The sequence below is a fragment of the Gadus macrocephalus genome, chromosome 10 (assembly GCF_031168955.1).
Source record: "Gadus macrocephalus chromosome 10, ASM3116895v1".
Classification (NCBI taxonomy): Eukaryota; Metazoa; Chordata; class Actinopteri; order Gadiformes; family Gadidae; genus Gadus; species Gadus macrocephalus.
The window spans coordinates 7,344,265-7,362,252 of record NC_082391.1 but is presented as its reverse complement, the minus strand read 5'-3'; the positions used below and the strand labels follow the sequence as shown (position 1 = coordinate 7,362,252).

Genomic DNA, 17,988 nt, shown 5'->3' with positions numbered 1-17,988 from the left:
AAGACTAGATGAGATTGAGCTAATGTGCCATGATGAACAGGCCAATTCATAATTGTAGGCTAAATAAAATGAGTGAAGCTTATCAGCTGTATGACTATGTCCTGTGTTTAATCATGTGGATTGCGAAGGACATTTTTTTTCATGCTGTGTGTAATGTTGTGTTTTGTCCTGTGTTTCCTTTACCTGAAAGACTACACTGGATGACACAATGATTAGTCAACCATGTCCTGGGCCTGGTTCTTCAAATGGCAGTTCATCTAGGCCCCCACCTCATTCATCTAGGATCCCACCCTCTCCATCTCCACCCCCACAACCACCTCAACAACAACAGAAGCAAGAATTGGGGCCCATGAGAGTTCAAAGAGGGAGGAAGAGGCAGGCCACTGCAACCATAACCCCATACCAGCAACAGGTCCTCAGTGCCATTGCTAAAGAGGAGAATGAGCATGAGCGTTTCCTTCTCAGCTTTGCACCCACACTGGCAAGGTTGGAGCCTCGCAAACAGACATTGCTAAAGTGTCGAATGCAGTCACTGTTTTTTTATATTGAATTTGGAGAAGAATGAATGAAATTATTAAATAAAATTATTACATTTAAACACCGACATCTGCTTTGTACCTCTTTCTTTACATTAGATATTCTGATGGAGATTTAACATTTTATCTTGTTTTATCACTACAATACCCACTTTGATATACATAGGAGCCACACAATTTCTATTAGGTATACAACGTTTATTTAAACTTATGTCAGCTTTATCGTTCATGGGTGTGGTACTGCTTCCAAGATTCAGAGAAAACTTCAACTTCACCACATCATCTGGTGTTTGCTAGTGATGAATTGGAATAGCTTTTAAGCAGAAGCTTTGGGTAGCTCTTAAAAGAGCTGTTGGTTTTGTTGGTTCTTGTAAGGCCTAGATGTTATCCTGCCAGGGAACTCGTCCAGCTTCAGACATGAAGTACTGAGCAAACTTCTCCCTCACTGCTACAACATCTCTGCCAGCATTGTTGGTGCCAAGGCGAGGTGCGTTCTGGAGACCTTGTGATGGCTCAGCTGTGGATGTTCCAGTAGATGACCTACCAGGTATTGTAGTGCTGGCATCCCACCTCAGAAAGTTATGCAGCATGCAGGTGGCCTTTACCACGTTCTCTGCCACTTCTGGAGAGACACACAGCACCCGACGGTACACTCTCCATTGGGATGCCAGTATGCCAAACGCACACTCGACCATTCTGCGCACGTGAGAGAGACGGGTGTTAAACACTTTTTTTTCTCCAGTGTTGTAGCCAGGGTATGGGCGCATGATGTTACGGCGCAAGGGGAAGGCTTCGTCGGCCAGAAACACATGAGGCATCGGGCCAAGATGTTCTGCCCCTGGGAGGATGGAGTCATCCGGGATACCCAATGTGTTCTGCCGTAGGGCAGTACCAAAAGCGGAGGAGGAGAGGGTTCCCCCAACACTGTTTCTTCCATAGGCCCCGATGTCAACAAGCCTGAAACAGTACCTGGCGTCGACTACAGCCAGAAGGACGATGGAAAAAGTGCCTTTGTAATTGTAATAAACAGAGCCACTGGAGGGAGGAGCCTCAATTACTACATGTTTCCCATCCATTGCCCCTAGGCAGTTAGGGAAAAACAGCTGTTGGAATCCAGTGGCTATCTTTCTCCACGCTGCTTTGTCTGGAATAGGCATGTAATCTGGCAGGAGGCAATCCCAAAGAGCTGTGCAGACCTGATGAACTATGCCTGCCACAGTGCTGGCACCCATCCTGAAGGCGAAAGCGATGGACCGGAATGAATCACCAGTTGCCAGATACCTGCCCAAAGAGTGATATTTAGTTTAGTCTGAAACAATTGAGCAAGCATGCATACACCTGTTGATCTTGATTGTAGCCGTTAGCAGTTAGATAGCAGTTTCTATTTCATTTGCAGGCCTGACAGTCAGGTAGATAATGCTAGCAGTCCACATCCTGTCCAGCGAGGGGCGCTATACATATAAAATAGGCCTACGTAGGCTGAAAAAGTAAGAACAAGCTCTGCAACACCAAAGAGTATGGGAGGCAAGACAACATAGCTTACATTAGACCTGTTGCTAGGTAACCTACTACCTGCTTGTTACTAGCAGTAAAATAAACTACGAGACATACGTCTGATTTCATAGGCCTTTTTATAAATATATTTGCGGATTTACCTTAAACAAATTTTGAGTCGTTCCTCTAGACTGATGGCTTGCCTCATGTGGGTGTCTTGCTTTATTATTGAAGGCGCAACGATGCGCAAAAGGGATTCAAATTGACTCTTGTCGAGTCTGAAATACGCACTGAACCGTGCATTATCAAACCGTAGCTCTTGAATCAAACTATGAAACGCACCGTACTGCTGCCGTCCCCGGTTTATATCATGCACCCACAAACGGGAAGGTTCATCGTTATCCTCGTCGTTGGCATCTGACGTATGGAGTCAGTTTCCTGCCATAATTCAAACCGGGCTGTGCGTGATTGACAGTGCTCTGCCGATGACACGAATAACAAGCGACTTTCGCGGTTGATTTTGATTTCCATTTTCTGGAACCATAGTCTCATCTCCATAGGACGCGACTAGCAAGGACGTGTCCTAGCAAGGCTGCAGCCTTCACTTTGGGAAACAGCCATGGTTCCAGAAAATGGAAATCAAAATCAACCGCGAAAGTCGCTTGTTATTCGTGTCATCGGCAGAGCACTGTCAATCACGCACAGCCCGGTGAACGGCACATGTGATTGGAATGTACGTCAGCCGAGAGCAACCAATAGGTTTAGAGCTAAATGGTCCCGCCCCCAGGAACGTTTTTTTTTTTTTCAGATTCGACTGTCAGGAGTTTCAAAACGAGTGGCGTCAGAACACTGCCAATATTCACGTGACTCAAAGCTTGCGCCTGTGTGGTCAAATCTCTGAAAAGTCAGTGCTGAAAAGTCAGTTCTGAAAAAATACGTTGCAATGTCGTAAACGTACACCTTTACAAGTTTTTAAAACTAAATATTCAACCTTTCAAAACGTATTTCTCAATGTATGAACACCTGTTTGCAGAATCCCATTTACAAGGCTTCAAAACCGGGCAACAATGAAATACACTGTTAGAACAGTGCCAGATTTGAAACTCTGCAAATGCGCTGGTGAAATTGTTTGAACCTTGAAAATGTGTTGGTGAAAATGATGAAGAAGATAAAATAGAACACAAAATCATGTTTACAGATGTTTGAATTTTAGTTTTAGTTTTTTTCAGGTTATAATCTCTTTTTTCAGTGTTGCAAAACCTTTTTTACAAGGTGTTGAGTTTTCAAACCCAGACTTACAAGCCTTTGAAACATTTTTTTTCCAGGTTTGAATTATGGCAGGAAACTGACTCCATACTGACGCCAAAACAAGGGCTAATTCTCTCATCCTCGACATTGTAACTAGTTGACACTGATTCAAGTAGCGTAGTCAAACCACTTTGATACGGTAACCGATTTGCAACGTAAATGTGCTCTAGAAAATTGAGGCAGCTACAGGCTTTATAAATAGGCAGTGGCTATTCGTACGGCGACCGAGCTTGTCACCTGACCGCACTTGACCTATCAGTCTGCTCGGCGCTAACCCTAACCCCAGAGCTATAGAGAGAGAGAGTTGCGACACGCTTTGATCTCGCCGACAGGGTGGTCACGTGGTTCATGTAAGCCTCAATAGTTCCAAACACGCCGCGCAGTCAATGTTATTCTATGGGACGACAGCAGAGATTTCAATATTGAATGGTAAATATGAATGAAAAAAACACATCCAAGTATTTGTCTGACTGTTACGGCATTATTGCATATTTGTTAATGTCAGTTTTACCTTTAGAGTGGTTAGATACGTTTTTAAGTTTGAGGGAAAGCTTCACGTTCGTGTTAGCATACTGGCTTAAAGGCACCCAGTGCAACTTTATGTAAACATTCAATGAAAAATAAACATTCAATTTCTAGTCTTTTTTACACGTAGTAAGTTTCAATAACTCCATACCATTACATATCGACATTCAAGGAGCAAAGATGAGACGTCGTTGTGTGGTGAGAACTGATAGAAAATCGTAAACAACAATCGCCGGTGGGGAGAAGCCATTTTTCCATTGACTGGAAGCCTGCTTTATTTATTGTAGGTTACAAAAAATAAAGAAAATGGCGGCATTGTTGTTGTTATCGGTTTTCTATCAGTTCTCACCACACAACGACGTCTCATCTTTGCTGCTTGAATGTCGGTATGTAATGGTATGGAGTTATTGAAACTTACGTGTAAAAAAGACTAGAAATTGAATGTTTATTTTTAAGCCTCGAAAGTTGCACTTGGTGCCTTTAACCTAAACTTTTACCCTACATCTGTATTGAAATCAAAGTAATCAAGATGTTTTACCATGATCATTTTAAGATGAGCCACACAAAGTATCAAATATATTAAAGAATAACAACTCATTACGCTTGGATGAATGAAATCGTTTTTATTTTTATTAAACAATTAGTGTGACAAGAACAAGTGAGTGTGATTGTGTTAACAGATTCAACAATGGACACAGCAGGGAACACTATATAATATACTTAGGGCAAACCATTAACATATAACGTTGCAAATATACTATACTTTATGCCATTACAATACTTATAATAGCCCTGAGCAAATTCAAAATTGGTTTAGATCAATGGTCATACCATGGTTGGCTGTGCAGCGTTTGGATGCTCCAATCGGTCCGAGAAGGGTTACCACATGTATGGCTTCCCCAAGGACCAAGAGCGCAGGAAGAAATGGATGGCAATGGTCAGACGTCAAAACGTACAAGTGACAGGGGTCAGCAACCGTCAAAAACTATGTAATGTAATTAATGTTCATCACTTGATAGAATTATTATGCCCTTTGAAATGCTAAGTGTAGTGAATTATGACTTTTCAATGATATTTTAAGTGCAATGGAAACTGATCTTACAAGCCTACCTATAAAAAGGTACACTTTGAAGATGACCAATTCACTGCCACAAAAAGAGAAGGGATGTTGAAGCTGAGGCCCGATGCAGTCCCAACAGTTTTCATTCATCGCCCTAAGCCGAAGAGGAGGAAACCCCCTTCTGTGAGGGTGCCTCCAGAACCAAGTGCAACGGACCACACATATTTCATCAAATTAAACTTCGGTATGATCCATGCAGCTAACAATATTCCCCATTTCATGTAATTCAAGGATAGACTACACTCCTAATGAGATTACATAATTCATATTTGTACATTCAGTTTAAAAAACAACCAGAGGTCAGGGATTCACTGAGGATTTGCACACAATGTAGATAAGACACATTTCTACCCAATTAACAATTGCCGGTAGATCCATTTATACATTTTATTGGTTTCTGATTGTGGCAGATGATTTAATTCACATTACAGAAATGATTCGCTTTAATTAATTTTCTTACATTGGAGATGACAGTAGTTGCAAATGCAAAGTCAAAATACATAAAACAGCAACATTACCTTGTAATTATTACAGAGATTGAGGGAGAAATTGAGGTGGATTTCAAGAGCGATGAAAAGGACATGACAGGAGACACCGAGAGCAATCAAGAGGCCACTTTGCCAGGGGCAGGTGATTCAGGGGCAGCTGCTCCAGGGCCAGTTGCTCCAGGGACCAGACTGCCAGGGACTGATGGGGCGACTGGAGAAGTTAAAACGAAAAAGCCATACAGGTTAAATTCACCGCCCATCATAATCAGCATTGTTGAAGCGGCGGCATCTGTAGGGCTTCATGTGCTGAACATCACCCTTTCCAGGATATAATTAAACAAACACACTGTTATTTCTACTAGCTATCGCATCATAAAACCCGTCCTTAAATCAACCTAAATGATCCTAGTAAACCAACATAAATAACTAACTAAAAGTTTGATTCACTACTGAACTTCGTAATTGTTGGTGTAGATACCTTCACATGGCGAAGTCGAGCTCACAAACCAGCAGGCAATAGGTCGTCTACCAAGATAAAAATATATATAATTACGCTGTGCATATACAAATAAATGTCAGTATATGCATCATAAAAGGACCTCTAATACAATAGACAGTTGACAATTCAAAAGAGGTAGCTATTTAATCAATTTACCCCTGGAGATACGTTCACAGGTGGTGAAGTCGAGCTAACAAACTAGCAGGCAATCGGTCGTCTACCAAGACAAATATATATATAATTACGCCGTGCATATTCAAATAAATATCAGTATATGCATCATCAAAGGACCTCTAATACAATAGACAGTTGACAATTCAAAAGAGGTAGCCATTTAATCAATTTACCCCTGGAGATACCTTCACAGGTGGTGAAGTCGAGCTAACAAACTAGCAGGCAAACGGTCGTCTACCAAGATAAATATATATATAATTACGCTGTGCATTTACAAATAAATATCAGTATATGCATCATAAAGGGCCTCTGATACAATATAGACAGTTGACAATTCAAAAGAGGAAGCTATTTAATCAATTTACCGCAGAAGTTACTCGACGGCCAGCAATGGAAATGGATGATCTCCTACGCCGTAAAATGGTTGTTTGGAACTATTCGAGGCTCCATACCCCGGAAGTAGGCGCTACAACGGAGTCCAATGGAAGTGTCGCCACTCTGTTATATCTACCACTCTGCCTAACCCTAACCGGGCCGACTGTAATTATAGTAATAACCCTAACCCTTACCCTAACCATAACCTGCCGTGAAAATAGACAAATGCAGTATTTTTTACGGCGCGCCGTACGAATAGCCTAATTGCTATTCTTACGGTCACCGTACGAATGGGAACATTTTTAAACTTGGTTTCTTATCTGGTTAAATTGGCTGATATTTCAGCACAGTTGAACTCAAACTGGACCCAGAAATTTTCAGCGTGTTAGAAACATTTAAAAGAATTATGGAGCTCTGAAAATACCTTTTTCTTTTGTTCCGATCTCAAACATAAACATAAACCACGCAGTCTGCCGAGCGACTCACGGAGGAGACAAACCTAAGGCCTTTAGGACGGTAGTGGTGTGGGGACACCACCTAGTGACGGTTATATGACATGACTCTGAGGGCATTGGTGACAGATGGTGGAAACTTTTAATTTATGCTATTCTTAAGAACATACATATTTTTTGGTAGCAAATTCTGTAGAAGCAGTGACAGAGTATCAAACTTTGTAATACCTTATTGAAGGAGAGAAATAGCTATTCAAATTTTTCCTTGGAGCTGGATGAAGAGAAGGCAGAATCTCGACAAAAATCAGAACCTCTCCATGTGTGTTGATTAATATCACTCACATGATGTGTCAATAACAAAGATTATTATGACCTAGAAGTTTACCATCAATAATCAACGAACAGTCAGCAGTTAAAGATACAGAAACAGTGGCCCATTAACCGCTCTGGGATCACCTCCGCCTGAACGACACCACTCTCCATCCCCCTCTCACTGCCTCCCTCCACCCCTGACTGTCTCTCTCCATCCCCCCTCCCTCCGTCTCCCGTCACTGTCTCTCTCCCGTCCCCCCCCCCCCCCCCTCACTTGCTCCCTCCGTCCCCCTTCGGCCGCGCCACGCGCCCCAGGGTGTAGAACTCCACGTTCGGCCTCATGTCGGTGACGTGGGCCATCCGGTTGGAGAGGGCGAAGAACGCAGCGATAGCCCCGATGTCCCAGGCATCCTCGCGGTCGAAGCCCACTTCCTCCAGGGACAGGAAGTGCTGGTCGGTGATGGTGTCGCTGCGGCACACGGCCAGGGCGAAGTCCAGCATGGCGAGCTCCCGTGGCGACAGCTCAGCATTCTGGTACTTAACTGCAACCTGGAAGAGAGACATTGATGTAGGTTACAACAGTCAACTTGGGAGAGACATTGATGCATATGGTCGATAGTGTTTAAATGTGGTCGATAGGGTTTAAATATGGTCGATAGTTTAAATGTGGTCGATAGTGTTTGAATATGGTCGATAGAGTTTAAATGTGGTCGATAGGGTTTAAATGTGGTCGAGAGGGGTTTACGTTTAAATGTGGTTGATAGGGTTCACATGTTTAAATGTGGTCGATAGTGTTTGAGTGTGGTCGCTAGTGTTTACATGTGGTCGATAGTGTTTAAATGTGGTCGATAGTGTGTAGGTGTGGGCGAGAGTGTTTAAATGTGGTCGATGGTGTTTGGATGTGGTCGATAGTGTTTAAATGTGGTCGATAGGGTTTACATGTTTAAATGTGGTCGATAGTGTTTAATTGTGGTCGATAGTGTTTAATTGTGGTCGATAGGGTTTACATGTTTAAATGTGGTCGATAGTGTTTATATATGGTCGATAGGGTTTACATGTGGTCGATAGGGTTTACATGTGGTCCATAGTGTTTAAATGTGGTCCATAGTGTTTAAATGTGGGCGATAGTGTTTAAATGTGGGCGATAGTGTTTAAATGTGGGCGATAGTGTTTAAATGTGGTCGATAGGGTTTACGTGTGGTCCATAGGGTTTACGTGTGGTCCATAGTGTTTAAATGTGGGCGATAGTGTTTAAATGTGGGCGATAGTGTTTAAATGTGGGCGATAGTGTTTAAATGTGGGCGATAGTGTTTAAATGTGGTCGATAGGGTTTACGTGTGGTCCATAGTGTTTAAATGTGGGTGATAGTGTTTAAATATGGTCGATAGTGTTTAAATATGTTCTTTTCCCTCACTCTCCACCTCATCCCTAACTCTCCACCTCAAGCTGGTGTGTAGTGAGCGTTCTGGCACCGATTGGCTGCCGTGCATCACCCAAGTGGGTGCTACATATTGGTGGTGGTTAGTGAGGTCCCTCCTTCACTTTAGGCGTCTTTGAGTGTTATTAATTATTATTATTCTTCATGTTTAACCTCTGTTTTCCTTTTATTCCTAGTCTGTTTTACATAGTTTTGAATGATGACTATATGCTCTGTAAGGTGACCTTGGGTGTCTTGAAAGGCGCCTCTAAATTAAATGTATTATTATTATTATTATTATTATTATGTTACTACAGCCAACCTGGAAAAGAGACATTGATACACAATAGTCAACCTCAAGAGATACTTTGATGCATGTTATAACAGTCCACCTGGGAGAGAGACATTGATAAATGTTACAACAGTCAACCTGAAGAGACATTGATACATGTTACAACTGTCAACCAGAAGAGAGACATTGATAAATGTTACAACATTCAACCTGGGAGAGAGACAATGATACGTGTTACAGTCAACCTGGAGAGGGACATTGATACATGTTACAACATTCAACCTGAAGAGACATTGATACATGTTACAACAGTCAACCTGATGGGACATTGATAAATGTTACAGCAGTCAACCTAGGATAGAGACATTGATACATGTTACAACAGTCCATCCTGTCCTGGTCTACATATTGTCGTTAGTTTGTGGATAACCTGAATATATGTGACAAGGAGAAGCTGTAATCATAGGCATGTACACCATTTAATTAACTTGAAGGTGTAACATCGCTAGGGGTAACACAATCAAAACAATAACAAAATAAGTAATTTGATGAGGTCGTGAAGTAAGAAAGAATCGTGGGAGACTTTCTCCAACTCTCTCTAAATAGCGGTAGTCTTCAGCCTCATTGGCGAGAAGAGTCTTTCCTCGGCAATGACTCAGGCAAGTTCATGTATTAAAAGTTGTATTCATGCTACGTTTAGTCCCGTTATGTCATTTAATTTGAACGATAACATGTGGGTAACGTTCTATCGTAGCATTAGGTGAGTCGAGTACCCAGACCGCTGTGGATGTTGTTGTGTGAGGTAGGCCAGCACTATTATCTTGGGTATTATGCGTGATAAACATACCTAAATTAAGTGTTGGAGAACAAAACAGATACAGATTTGGAACAGATATGAGGTAAAGCAGTGTGACGTGGGCAGTACCAGTGTACCCTGAGCCCTGTGTGTCTTGCCATCTGTATCTATATGAAACCCTCAATGGCTTTTTAGATTGCGGTGCTGACATGGGAAGAAATGGAATTAAAGTGTTAGAAGTGTTAGAAGCATAGTGAGGAGTTGGCACTTTTCCAATGCCATGGCATAGATTGAGAAAAGGCAGATTGCCGAGGACAGCTCCTCAGGAGAAGCTTGGCAGCAGCACTCCTTCCTAAAGAGCCTTTGGACGATAGTTCTACGCAATAGGCTAATGGCAAAGCACCCAACCCCAATAGCCAGACTTAAAGGCAATAAGACCAGCGACGTCTCGCGTTTCAAAATGTTCGCTGTTGAGAAGTGAGCTCTGAAACAGTAAAGCTGGTAAAGAACTGTGAAGCCAATTGAGCTCTATTGTGGGTGTAATGAACAAAGGCTGTATATAATACAGGTCAAACTGACTTAAAATGAACTGCATCAAATACAGAGTCAACTGATGTCCAATATGTTTACATTAGTTGGTCTATCAAAGACCTTTTTCCCACCGAAACAAGCATACAAAACTAGAGCACTTGTTGGTATGCAGCCCGGTTATTTCAATGAGACTATTTTGGTGTTGCCTCCCTCATATGGACTCGTGAACTCTGCATTAATACATTTGGCCGGCTGCTTTCTCTGCCAGGAAAAGCCAAAAACATTCTTTCATATGTTTTGATTCAGACGACCTGCCGAGGTAAGGTCTACGTGTGGGAAACACTCGATTTGCATGCTTGCAGGCATGCGCCACTTGTCAAAGGAGTACATCGATTGATATTAAAATACCATATCAATGATTAGGTCCCTTCTGGTTGATTCCCCAGAACTGAGGGGGTAAAGGGCAGATGAAGTCATTGACATGTGACCAAATAGAATGGACTGGAACAGTAAAAAACACTTCAGACATCTCTGAGTTTGATGCGTTTGTAATCAAATAGGATAATGTAAAAACACAAGCCACCGAAATATAAAGCGTAGATCTAGCCGTTTTTTTATATTAAATGCAGAAATGTTAAATATATAGCTTCAAGTAAAATAAAAGAGATACTTTAAATAAGGATTCATATATCTCAATTTGTGTCCCACAATTTGGTTTGACATTTAATTACAGTGCATCTACTTTACGTGATCATAATCCAAACATTCAAATAATTATCTTGGGCTCTCTTTAATATTGTTGTTTGCATAAGCATGAACAGCTCTGAACCAACCAAGTCTAGAGCACTGTATATGTATTCTCTGAACTTGCTTAAATAATGAATAGTCAGACTTTTAACCACAGCCCAATTAGGCTTCAAGTATATTGTCCCCTTTGCAGGGACTGAGGGGTGGGTCTGTACCTGGTCGGCCAGAGTGGGTTTCTTGGAGTAAATCCGGTGCAGGGCGCTGTGGGACACCACACAGTAGAGACACTGGTTGTGCATACTTGTGGCCACCACGATCAGCTCCCGGTCGGCCTTGGTCAGCCCCCCTTAGACGAGGACACAATCACACAACAGTCTCACAACTGGAGAGAACAAACACACTGTGGAGGAGCATTGTGATATGGTGTGTGATGGTTTGTGTACATCGACAGGAGAAGCAGAATCGAATAAAAGCACAACTACTCTGCCCTCGTTCTGACCATCAACACAGACCAGCCAAAACAAGGACTTTACCTGTCTCCTTGTTCATCAGTTCGTTGTAGTAGGCAAAGAAGGTCCGGAACTCTGCCGGTCGGTGAGAGAGGGCTTTGAAGACATTGGGCAAGAATCCCCCCTGAAGAGAAATACTGTTTAATATACTGTTACAACCTATAACTAAATACATAGTTTATTCTCCGCTGCTATGGATACTGTTTAATCATATATATATATATATATATATATATATATATATATATATATAGTCCATTATTAATCTGGGAGCTGCATTGTTACTACCCAATGTAATGAGCTTGTTAAAAATAAGTAGGCTACTCAAAGAAGGCAGCATGACAGACCATTAATTAAGATACAATACTTAATCATCTGGCGGACACATATACACACATTGGGAATGTTGAAGTATAACCATGTGGGGAATGTTGAAGCGTACAGAAACATGGGGAATGTTGAAGCATACACACACAGGGGGAATGTTGAAGTATGCCTCCAAAACATATGAACTGGTTCTGTACATGATTTGGTGTGGGGTCGGGCTGACTGCTTTACTACTGTGTTAAGAGGCTTGATACCTTTGTCTCAACCTCCTCCATCACTGCCGCTATATCCTCCGGTAGGTCCTTCTTGAGGGGGACTGGGTACCGGCTGATGCTCGGCGGGGGGGCGGTGGTGCAGAAGGTCGCCTTGACCGCAGCTCGTCCCCCCGCGGGTCGGAGGGGAGCCTGATGAGTGACAGACAGTGAGTCAACAGTGCTAACACAGAGCTGTTCATTTTGCTTCACGCTGCATTGTTGGTCTTACGAGAGATCAAACGAAACTCACAAACATGTAGAAAGCAGCAGGACGTAGTAACTTCAGATGTCCACTGCCGGCCATAGTATCGAGGTTAGTTGACAAAATGGTTCTTGCAATAACCAGAATGATAATATAAGAAATAAACACTATTATTCTTCTTCAACGAATAGCAACTCTATATATAAACTTGACAATGACAGTGCAAATAAAGTTTGTTTAGAAAAACTGTCAGGGGGCGAGTACAGGCTCGGCTGTCTATTGGTTCCCTGGTGGAGCTATTTATAGAGCAGCCCACACATTGGTCCCCCTCGCCGCCAGGGGATTGTTCCAAAACTCAACTACCTCGATGGTTCATAACCCGGAAGTGTTTTATTCGTGGAGAAATCAAAATATCGCTCGCCGCCATTCATTTCGGATATACTTCGGGCTGTAAACAGACAATATTAATTTGGAGAATATTGAACATTAAAAGACATGTTTTACCATGTGAGTGGAGGAATGCACGTGTCTACAATAATTGATTCAAAACCTGAAAATGTTTCGATCATTTCCCCAGTGGATGAATCTGTAGTGTCCTTGGGTTCCTTGTGTTGTGTAGATCTCCCTGGAGCATGAGATCCTGCTCCATCCTCGGTACTTCGGACCGAACCTCCTGAACACCGTGAAGCAGAAGCTGTTCACGGAGGTGGAGGGGACTTGCACCGGCAAGTGAGTGTTCGTTATCATTTATGGCTAGACAATCATCAATGTTGGGAGAAAGACTGCACGAAAGTCATTTCGTGATTTTCATCCAGACCTATAGCACGAGCCCTCGTGTGATTAACTGCTTAAAGGTGACAGGTTTAACATTCATTATAAAAGTCTTGGATTACTTTTTTATTTTCGAAACCGACCATTGTTATCGATTCTTAAAATAATGAAACGCTATTCGCTGCTAGTGCATCAACCAACAGGCATAGCAGCAACATTCTCAGTATATCTTCATGGCTTGTGCTGGGAAGTTATTTGTCCATTAAAACATTTCTAATGTGTCCTTCCCAGGTATGGGTTTGTTATCGCGGTCACCACCATAGACAACATCGGGGCGGGGGTGATCCAGCCCGGCAGAGGCTTCGTCTTGTACCCCGTCAAGTACAAGGCCATCGTGTTCCGGCCCTTCAAGGGGGAGGTGGTGGATGCTGTGGTCACTCAGGTCAACAAGGTGAGACGGATGCTGCTTTCAGATTTGCTGTTTGGGAATTTTGCAGAATAAACATGGAGGCATTTTGTATGACTTAGGAACAACAGCTGAGCAGTAGTGTAAGGTAACACAGTTGCACACAATATTCAGATTACTATCCAAGTACACCAAGTACTTTTCGCTACATTATTTGGTAATACAGGCTTCAGAAAGGTTGATGTTTGGTCTTGTAAGGGCATTCAGCCTTGTTTGGTTTTATAGCTCTACTAAATGGGATTGTCACTTGGCCTATCCTAAAGCTTAGTAATGGTTAATATAAAGTATTTAAACGGTGAGGGTGGGTAGGTATGCATTCCGTCATGTAGTCAACTACCACTAGCCAAGGCCTTGTCTTGAAAAGTTAATGTTGAAAAAGTGGTATGTGTTGTAATTATGTGTCTGCCTATACTGACTTAGAAAGTACACCATTTACCTCTGTAGGTTGGCCTGTTTACAGAGATTGGCCCAATGTCCTGCTTCATCTCTCGTCATGTGAGTGGCCTAAACTTTACTTTTGTAGTGGTTGATAAAGCTTAATGTTGGAAAGAAATGTGCAATTTAATGACCATATGTTTCCTATTTTATAGTCCATTCCCTCCGAGATGGAGTTCGACCCCAACTCAAATCCTCCTTGTTATAAAACAGTTGATGAGGTATGTGCTTCTTTTGTGTTCTGCCCCATCCACTATTTTGTTCTCTTAACCCACACACATGGTGAATGGATATGCTGAAGTCGCAAAAGCATATTTTGATTACTTTTCTATCTGCTAAGGACATTGTAATCCAACAAGATGACGAGATCCGTCTTAAAATCGTCGGGACGAGAGTGGACAAGAATGACATCGTAAGTCTATCTATCAGTTAGACCTACCTCTGCATTTAAATTTAAATTTGCATTTAATTAGTATAAAATCGATATTGCTGAATAAAGGCAAGATGGCCATTCCTTTTTCAAATGCAAAGTCAAACTGGAATCTGGTAGAATCCCATTCAAGTGTTTGTCTTGATTTGTTTCAGTTCGCCATTGGATCTCTTATGGACGATTACCTGGGTAAGTGTGAAACTGAATGCTTCAAGTGGCTCCCTTTTGTTTGCATTTTATGAATTTAGAGTAATCACATTGCATTAAATCCTTAACTTTTTAATGTTTTTCATTATTTCTTATGATAAATGTTTTTCCTCGCAATTAATTGTGTGAAATAACTGAATAGGTATATTTATTCTTAGATCAATTACTGTTCAATGAGGTCAAATCAACACACTTTGTTTTCCAGGTCTCGTCAGCTAAGCTTTGGCCATGTGGGTGTGGAAGACGGATTTCTATCTGGAAATATTTTGACAAAACATTGAAAAAGATGAAGAAAATAAAGTTTGCTACTAGCTGGAAACTACAATACTTAGTATATCAATAACATTCTTTTTGTACGGTTAATAATTTTTCAATGGTACATGTTTCAGTTCTGACCAGTTCACGGAGCGATGCATGTGTCATCTGCATATTAATTGTTACTTTTTATTTTTTACATACATTGTCAGTAATAAAATATTTTATGTTATTTGAATGTGTGAAGACTCCTTCATGTTCATGACTCATTTCGTTTTCAATTCAATGTCTGCAGTGGGCATCATCAACATTAGACGATTGGTGCTTTAATCACCCGAGGGGTGGGAAATGTAGGCGTAATTCGATATTTATCTTTAATAAATTGTCACACACACGTGCAATTTTACTGATAATTTTTGTGAGTGATTCAGTCTCTTATTCAGTCTAAAGGATATTGAAATTAACCCTAAAAAATAAATAAAAATAAAGCCGGGTGAACGCGGATATAGAGCGACGGACCCGGCTGTAAATACGTCAGTAGGCCGCGACGGCGGTCTTCCTTTCTCTCGTTCTGAAGATGGCGGCAGGGGTAAGTAAAATGGAGAGGTGTCTATTTTGGGGAATTTACCTAAACATTGGAGTGTAATCGGCCGAACATCACACCCATCCGTGTTCTAATTCAACGGCTCGATTCGCAGCTGACTTAGTCAATGTGTTTTGGCCCTGTTTGTTTGAGTATTGGCAAGAAAGTAATTCACGGTTCGTGTTGGTCGAACCAGCCCTGACGTAGCATGTACCCGCTGTGGTCCACCCCGAAATTCCGCCTGTGATGCTCCAGCCTTCACTAGTCTGCCACGTTCACCTCTCGATCTCCGGTACTCCCAGCCCGGACTCCGCCACATTAACCTCTCTGTATATAGTACTCCCAGCCCGGCATCTGCCACGTTAACCTCGGTCTCCGGTACTCCCAGCCTTCACTAGTCTGCCACGTTAACCTCCCGGTTTATGGTGCTTCCTCACCGGCGTCTGCCACGTTAACCTCCTGGTCTGTGGTTAGGAGCACTGGGCCACTGTTTTCATATTTCGTGCGATGATACAATGATGAAGGTCCAGGCAAAATCGGACCCATATTTGACCATTGTGACCGAAGTTGGCTTGTCAACGTAATGGTTCATCAGCAATCAAACGATTTCAACAAACGATTGAAGGCTGTCCAACAGGCTTGTATGGGTTATTAAAACCGTGGTGACAAGTGTGACCTACTGTCACCAAGGCCAGGGCATTGTGGGCTCTTTAAATTTAGATCCATTGTTGGGTTTGCGACCAGTTGATTTTGGACTTAGTTTTTACACGTAGCCGTCTCAAACGATGTACAAATACAAACCAATAGTCTCAGAGTCTAATGCAGTCTCTATTAAACTTGCTTTGTCATGTCTTCTCCCCCCACAGACTCTGTTCACGTACCCAGACAACTGGCGTGCCTTCAAGGCGCAGATAGCAGCCCAGTACAGCGGTGCCCGGCTGAAGGTAGCTAACAACGCCCCTGCCTTCACCTTCGGACAGACGAACCGTACCCCGGCCTTCCTCAACAACTTCCCTCTGGGCAAGGTGGGTGTGATGGACATTCAATCTGAGGAGTGAAGTCTCCAGTTCCAGAAATGTTCGACCATTCCAGAGATGACGAGGCCAACCCTGATAATTGACTATAATCCACATTAGTGTTAGCAATCTGGTCTAGTGGTTCAGTAATAATGAAGCTATTGAGCCGTTCCCCACTCGGGTTCAGATGGCAGAGGGGTTTATTTAAATGTTGCCATCAGGTTTTGTCTCATCTCCTCCACATCCCCACAGGTCCCGGCCTACCAGGGCGATGACGGCTTCTGTCTGTTTGAGAGCAACGCCATTGCCCACTTCCGTAAGTCCTTACTGCATGACCTTTATTCTATATAGTATACTTTAAACTGCACTAATATTAACCCGATAACGTAATCTCATTGCCGTATAGGAGGCATTTTTGTTTTTTTTACTGTGTATTTGTCTAGGGAAATGTTGTCTGAAGCCTTTCATGAGCTGAGGGTTCTCTCCCTGTCATTGGGCAAAGCGGTGTCTATTCCTGGCACCAGTCTCATATCTGGAAGGGGAAGAATGATTGAGCCATATTCATCTCAGACTTGGGCACATCCTGCCTGACAAATGATCTGTAGATGTTTCTTTTTAAATAATTTATCGTGAGAAATGCTCTCATGTCCACCCCCCATCCAACTGGATTCCTCTAGTGGTTCCATGCTAACAGTGTTTTGAACACGAGATGAGATGCTGCTAAGAAGTTGACACCTGCTAGAGATCACTTCAGAGGATGTCTTGTTTTTCTTGTGCACTTGACGTTGATGCCTTGCTTGCACTGCTGTATTGTTTGCGTAGTCGGGACGAGGCCGACTGATGCGTGTGTTTCTAACTCCGGTTCTCTGCTGTGCAGTGAGCAATGAGGCCCTGCGTGGAGCCACTCCCAGGCCGCGGCTCAAGTGCTGCAGTGGGTGAGCTTCGCTGACGCAGAGATCGTCCCTCCGGCCAGCGCGTGGGTCTTCCCCACTCTGGGAATCATGCACTTCAACAAGCAGGTACAGCCCTCCGGTGTCTGAAGTTGATCTTATGAAAGAAAAGACAGTTGTTTTTTTTTGTAATTGCAAATTCAATAATCTTTCGGTGTTCGTTTACCGTGAATAAATGTTGTGAATGCTGCTTTTCCAGGCCACAGAGCAGGCCAAGGAGGAGACGAAGAAGGTGCTGTCAGTGTTGAACCAACACCTCAACACGCGTACCTTCCTGGTGGGCGAGAGGGTTAGCCTGGCTGACGTCAGTGTGGCATGCGCCATGCTCTGGCTGTACAAGCAGGTCAGAACCACACAGCGAGATGCCCGCACAAACATGAACGTCTTGTTTCTGTCAGTCTGCAGCTGTAGAAGCCCTTCAACACCCTCTGCTCTGTCCATCTTACCTGCAGGTGCTGGAGCCCGCCTTCCGCCAGCCGTACCCCAACGTGACACGCTGGTTCACCACCTGCGTCAA

At 42.8% G+C, this 17,988-nt stretch overlaps 3 protein-coding genes and 1 long non-coding RNA gene across 4 annotated transcripts in view; 3 read left to right on the top strand and 1 right to left on the bottom strand.

Moving 5' to 3' along the window:
* The first annotated feature begins 3,625 nt into the window (after positions 1-3,625).
* On the top strand, positions 3,626-4,838 carry LOC132466289 (uncharacterized). Its single transcript, XR_009527824.1, has 2 exons — positions 3,626-3,940; positions 4,393-4,838. It is a non-coding gene; the product is annotated as an uncharacterized LOC132466289 (long non-coding RNA).
* A 2,256-nt stretch (positions 4,839-7,094) lies between these two features.
* Positions 7,095-12,681, bottom strand: si:ch211-175m2.5 (uncharacterized protein LOC568697 homolog). The gene is made up of 5 exons (XM_060063429.1): positions 12,407-12,681; positions 12,157-12,306; positions 11,600-11,699; positions 11,282-11,412; positions 7,095-7,832 (listed from the first exon to the last, which is right to left on the bottom strand). The coding sequence occupies exons 1-5, from the start codon at positions 12,458-12,460 to the stop codon at positions 7,554-7,556; spliced, it is 714 nt and encodes a 237-aa protein (XP_059919412.1). The 5' UTR covers positions 12,461-12,681; the 3' UTR covers positions 7,095-7,553.
* A 10-nt stretch (positions 12,682-12,691) lies between these two features.
* polr2g (RNA polymerase II subunit G) lies at positions 12,692-15,154 on the top strand. The gene is made up of 8 exons (XM_060063432.1): positions 12,692-12,865; positions 12,978-13,087; positions 13,421-13,580; positions 14,040-14,090; positions 14,186-14,251; positions 14,371-14,442; positions 14,616-14,649; positions 14,873-15,154. The coding sequence occupies exons 1-8, from the start codon at positions 12,854-12,856 to the stop codon at positions 14,884-14,886; spliced, it is 519 nt and encodes a 172-aa protein (XP_059919415.1). The 5' UTR covers positions 12,692-12,853; the 3' UTR covers positions 14,887-15,154.
* A 216-nt stretch (positions 15,155-15,370) lies between these two features.
* Positions 15,371-17,988, top strand: part of LOC132466506 (elongation factor 1-gamma-like) — a 6,452-nt gene continuing 3,834 nt past the window's right edge. Inside the window, 7 exon segments of the mRNA XM_060063756.1 lie at positions 15,371-15,511; positions 16,372-16,530; positions 16,774-16,837; positions 17,399-17,428; positions 17,431-17,540; positions 17,671-17,814; positions 17,924-17,983. Of these exon segments, the coding sequence (XP_059919739.1) occupies positions 15,500-15,511; positions 16,372-16,530; positions 16,774-16,837; positions 17,399-17,428; positions 17,431-17,540; positions 17,671-17,814; positions 17,924-17,983 (579 nt within the window). The 5' untranslated portion in view covers positions 15,371-15,499.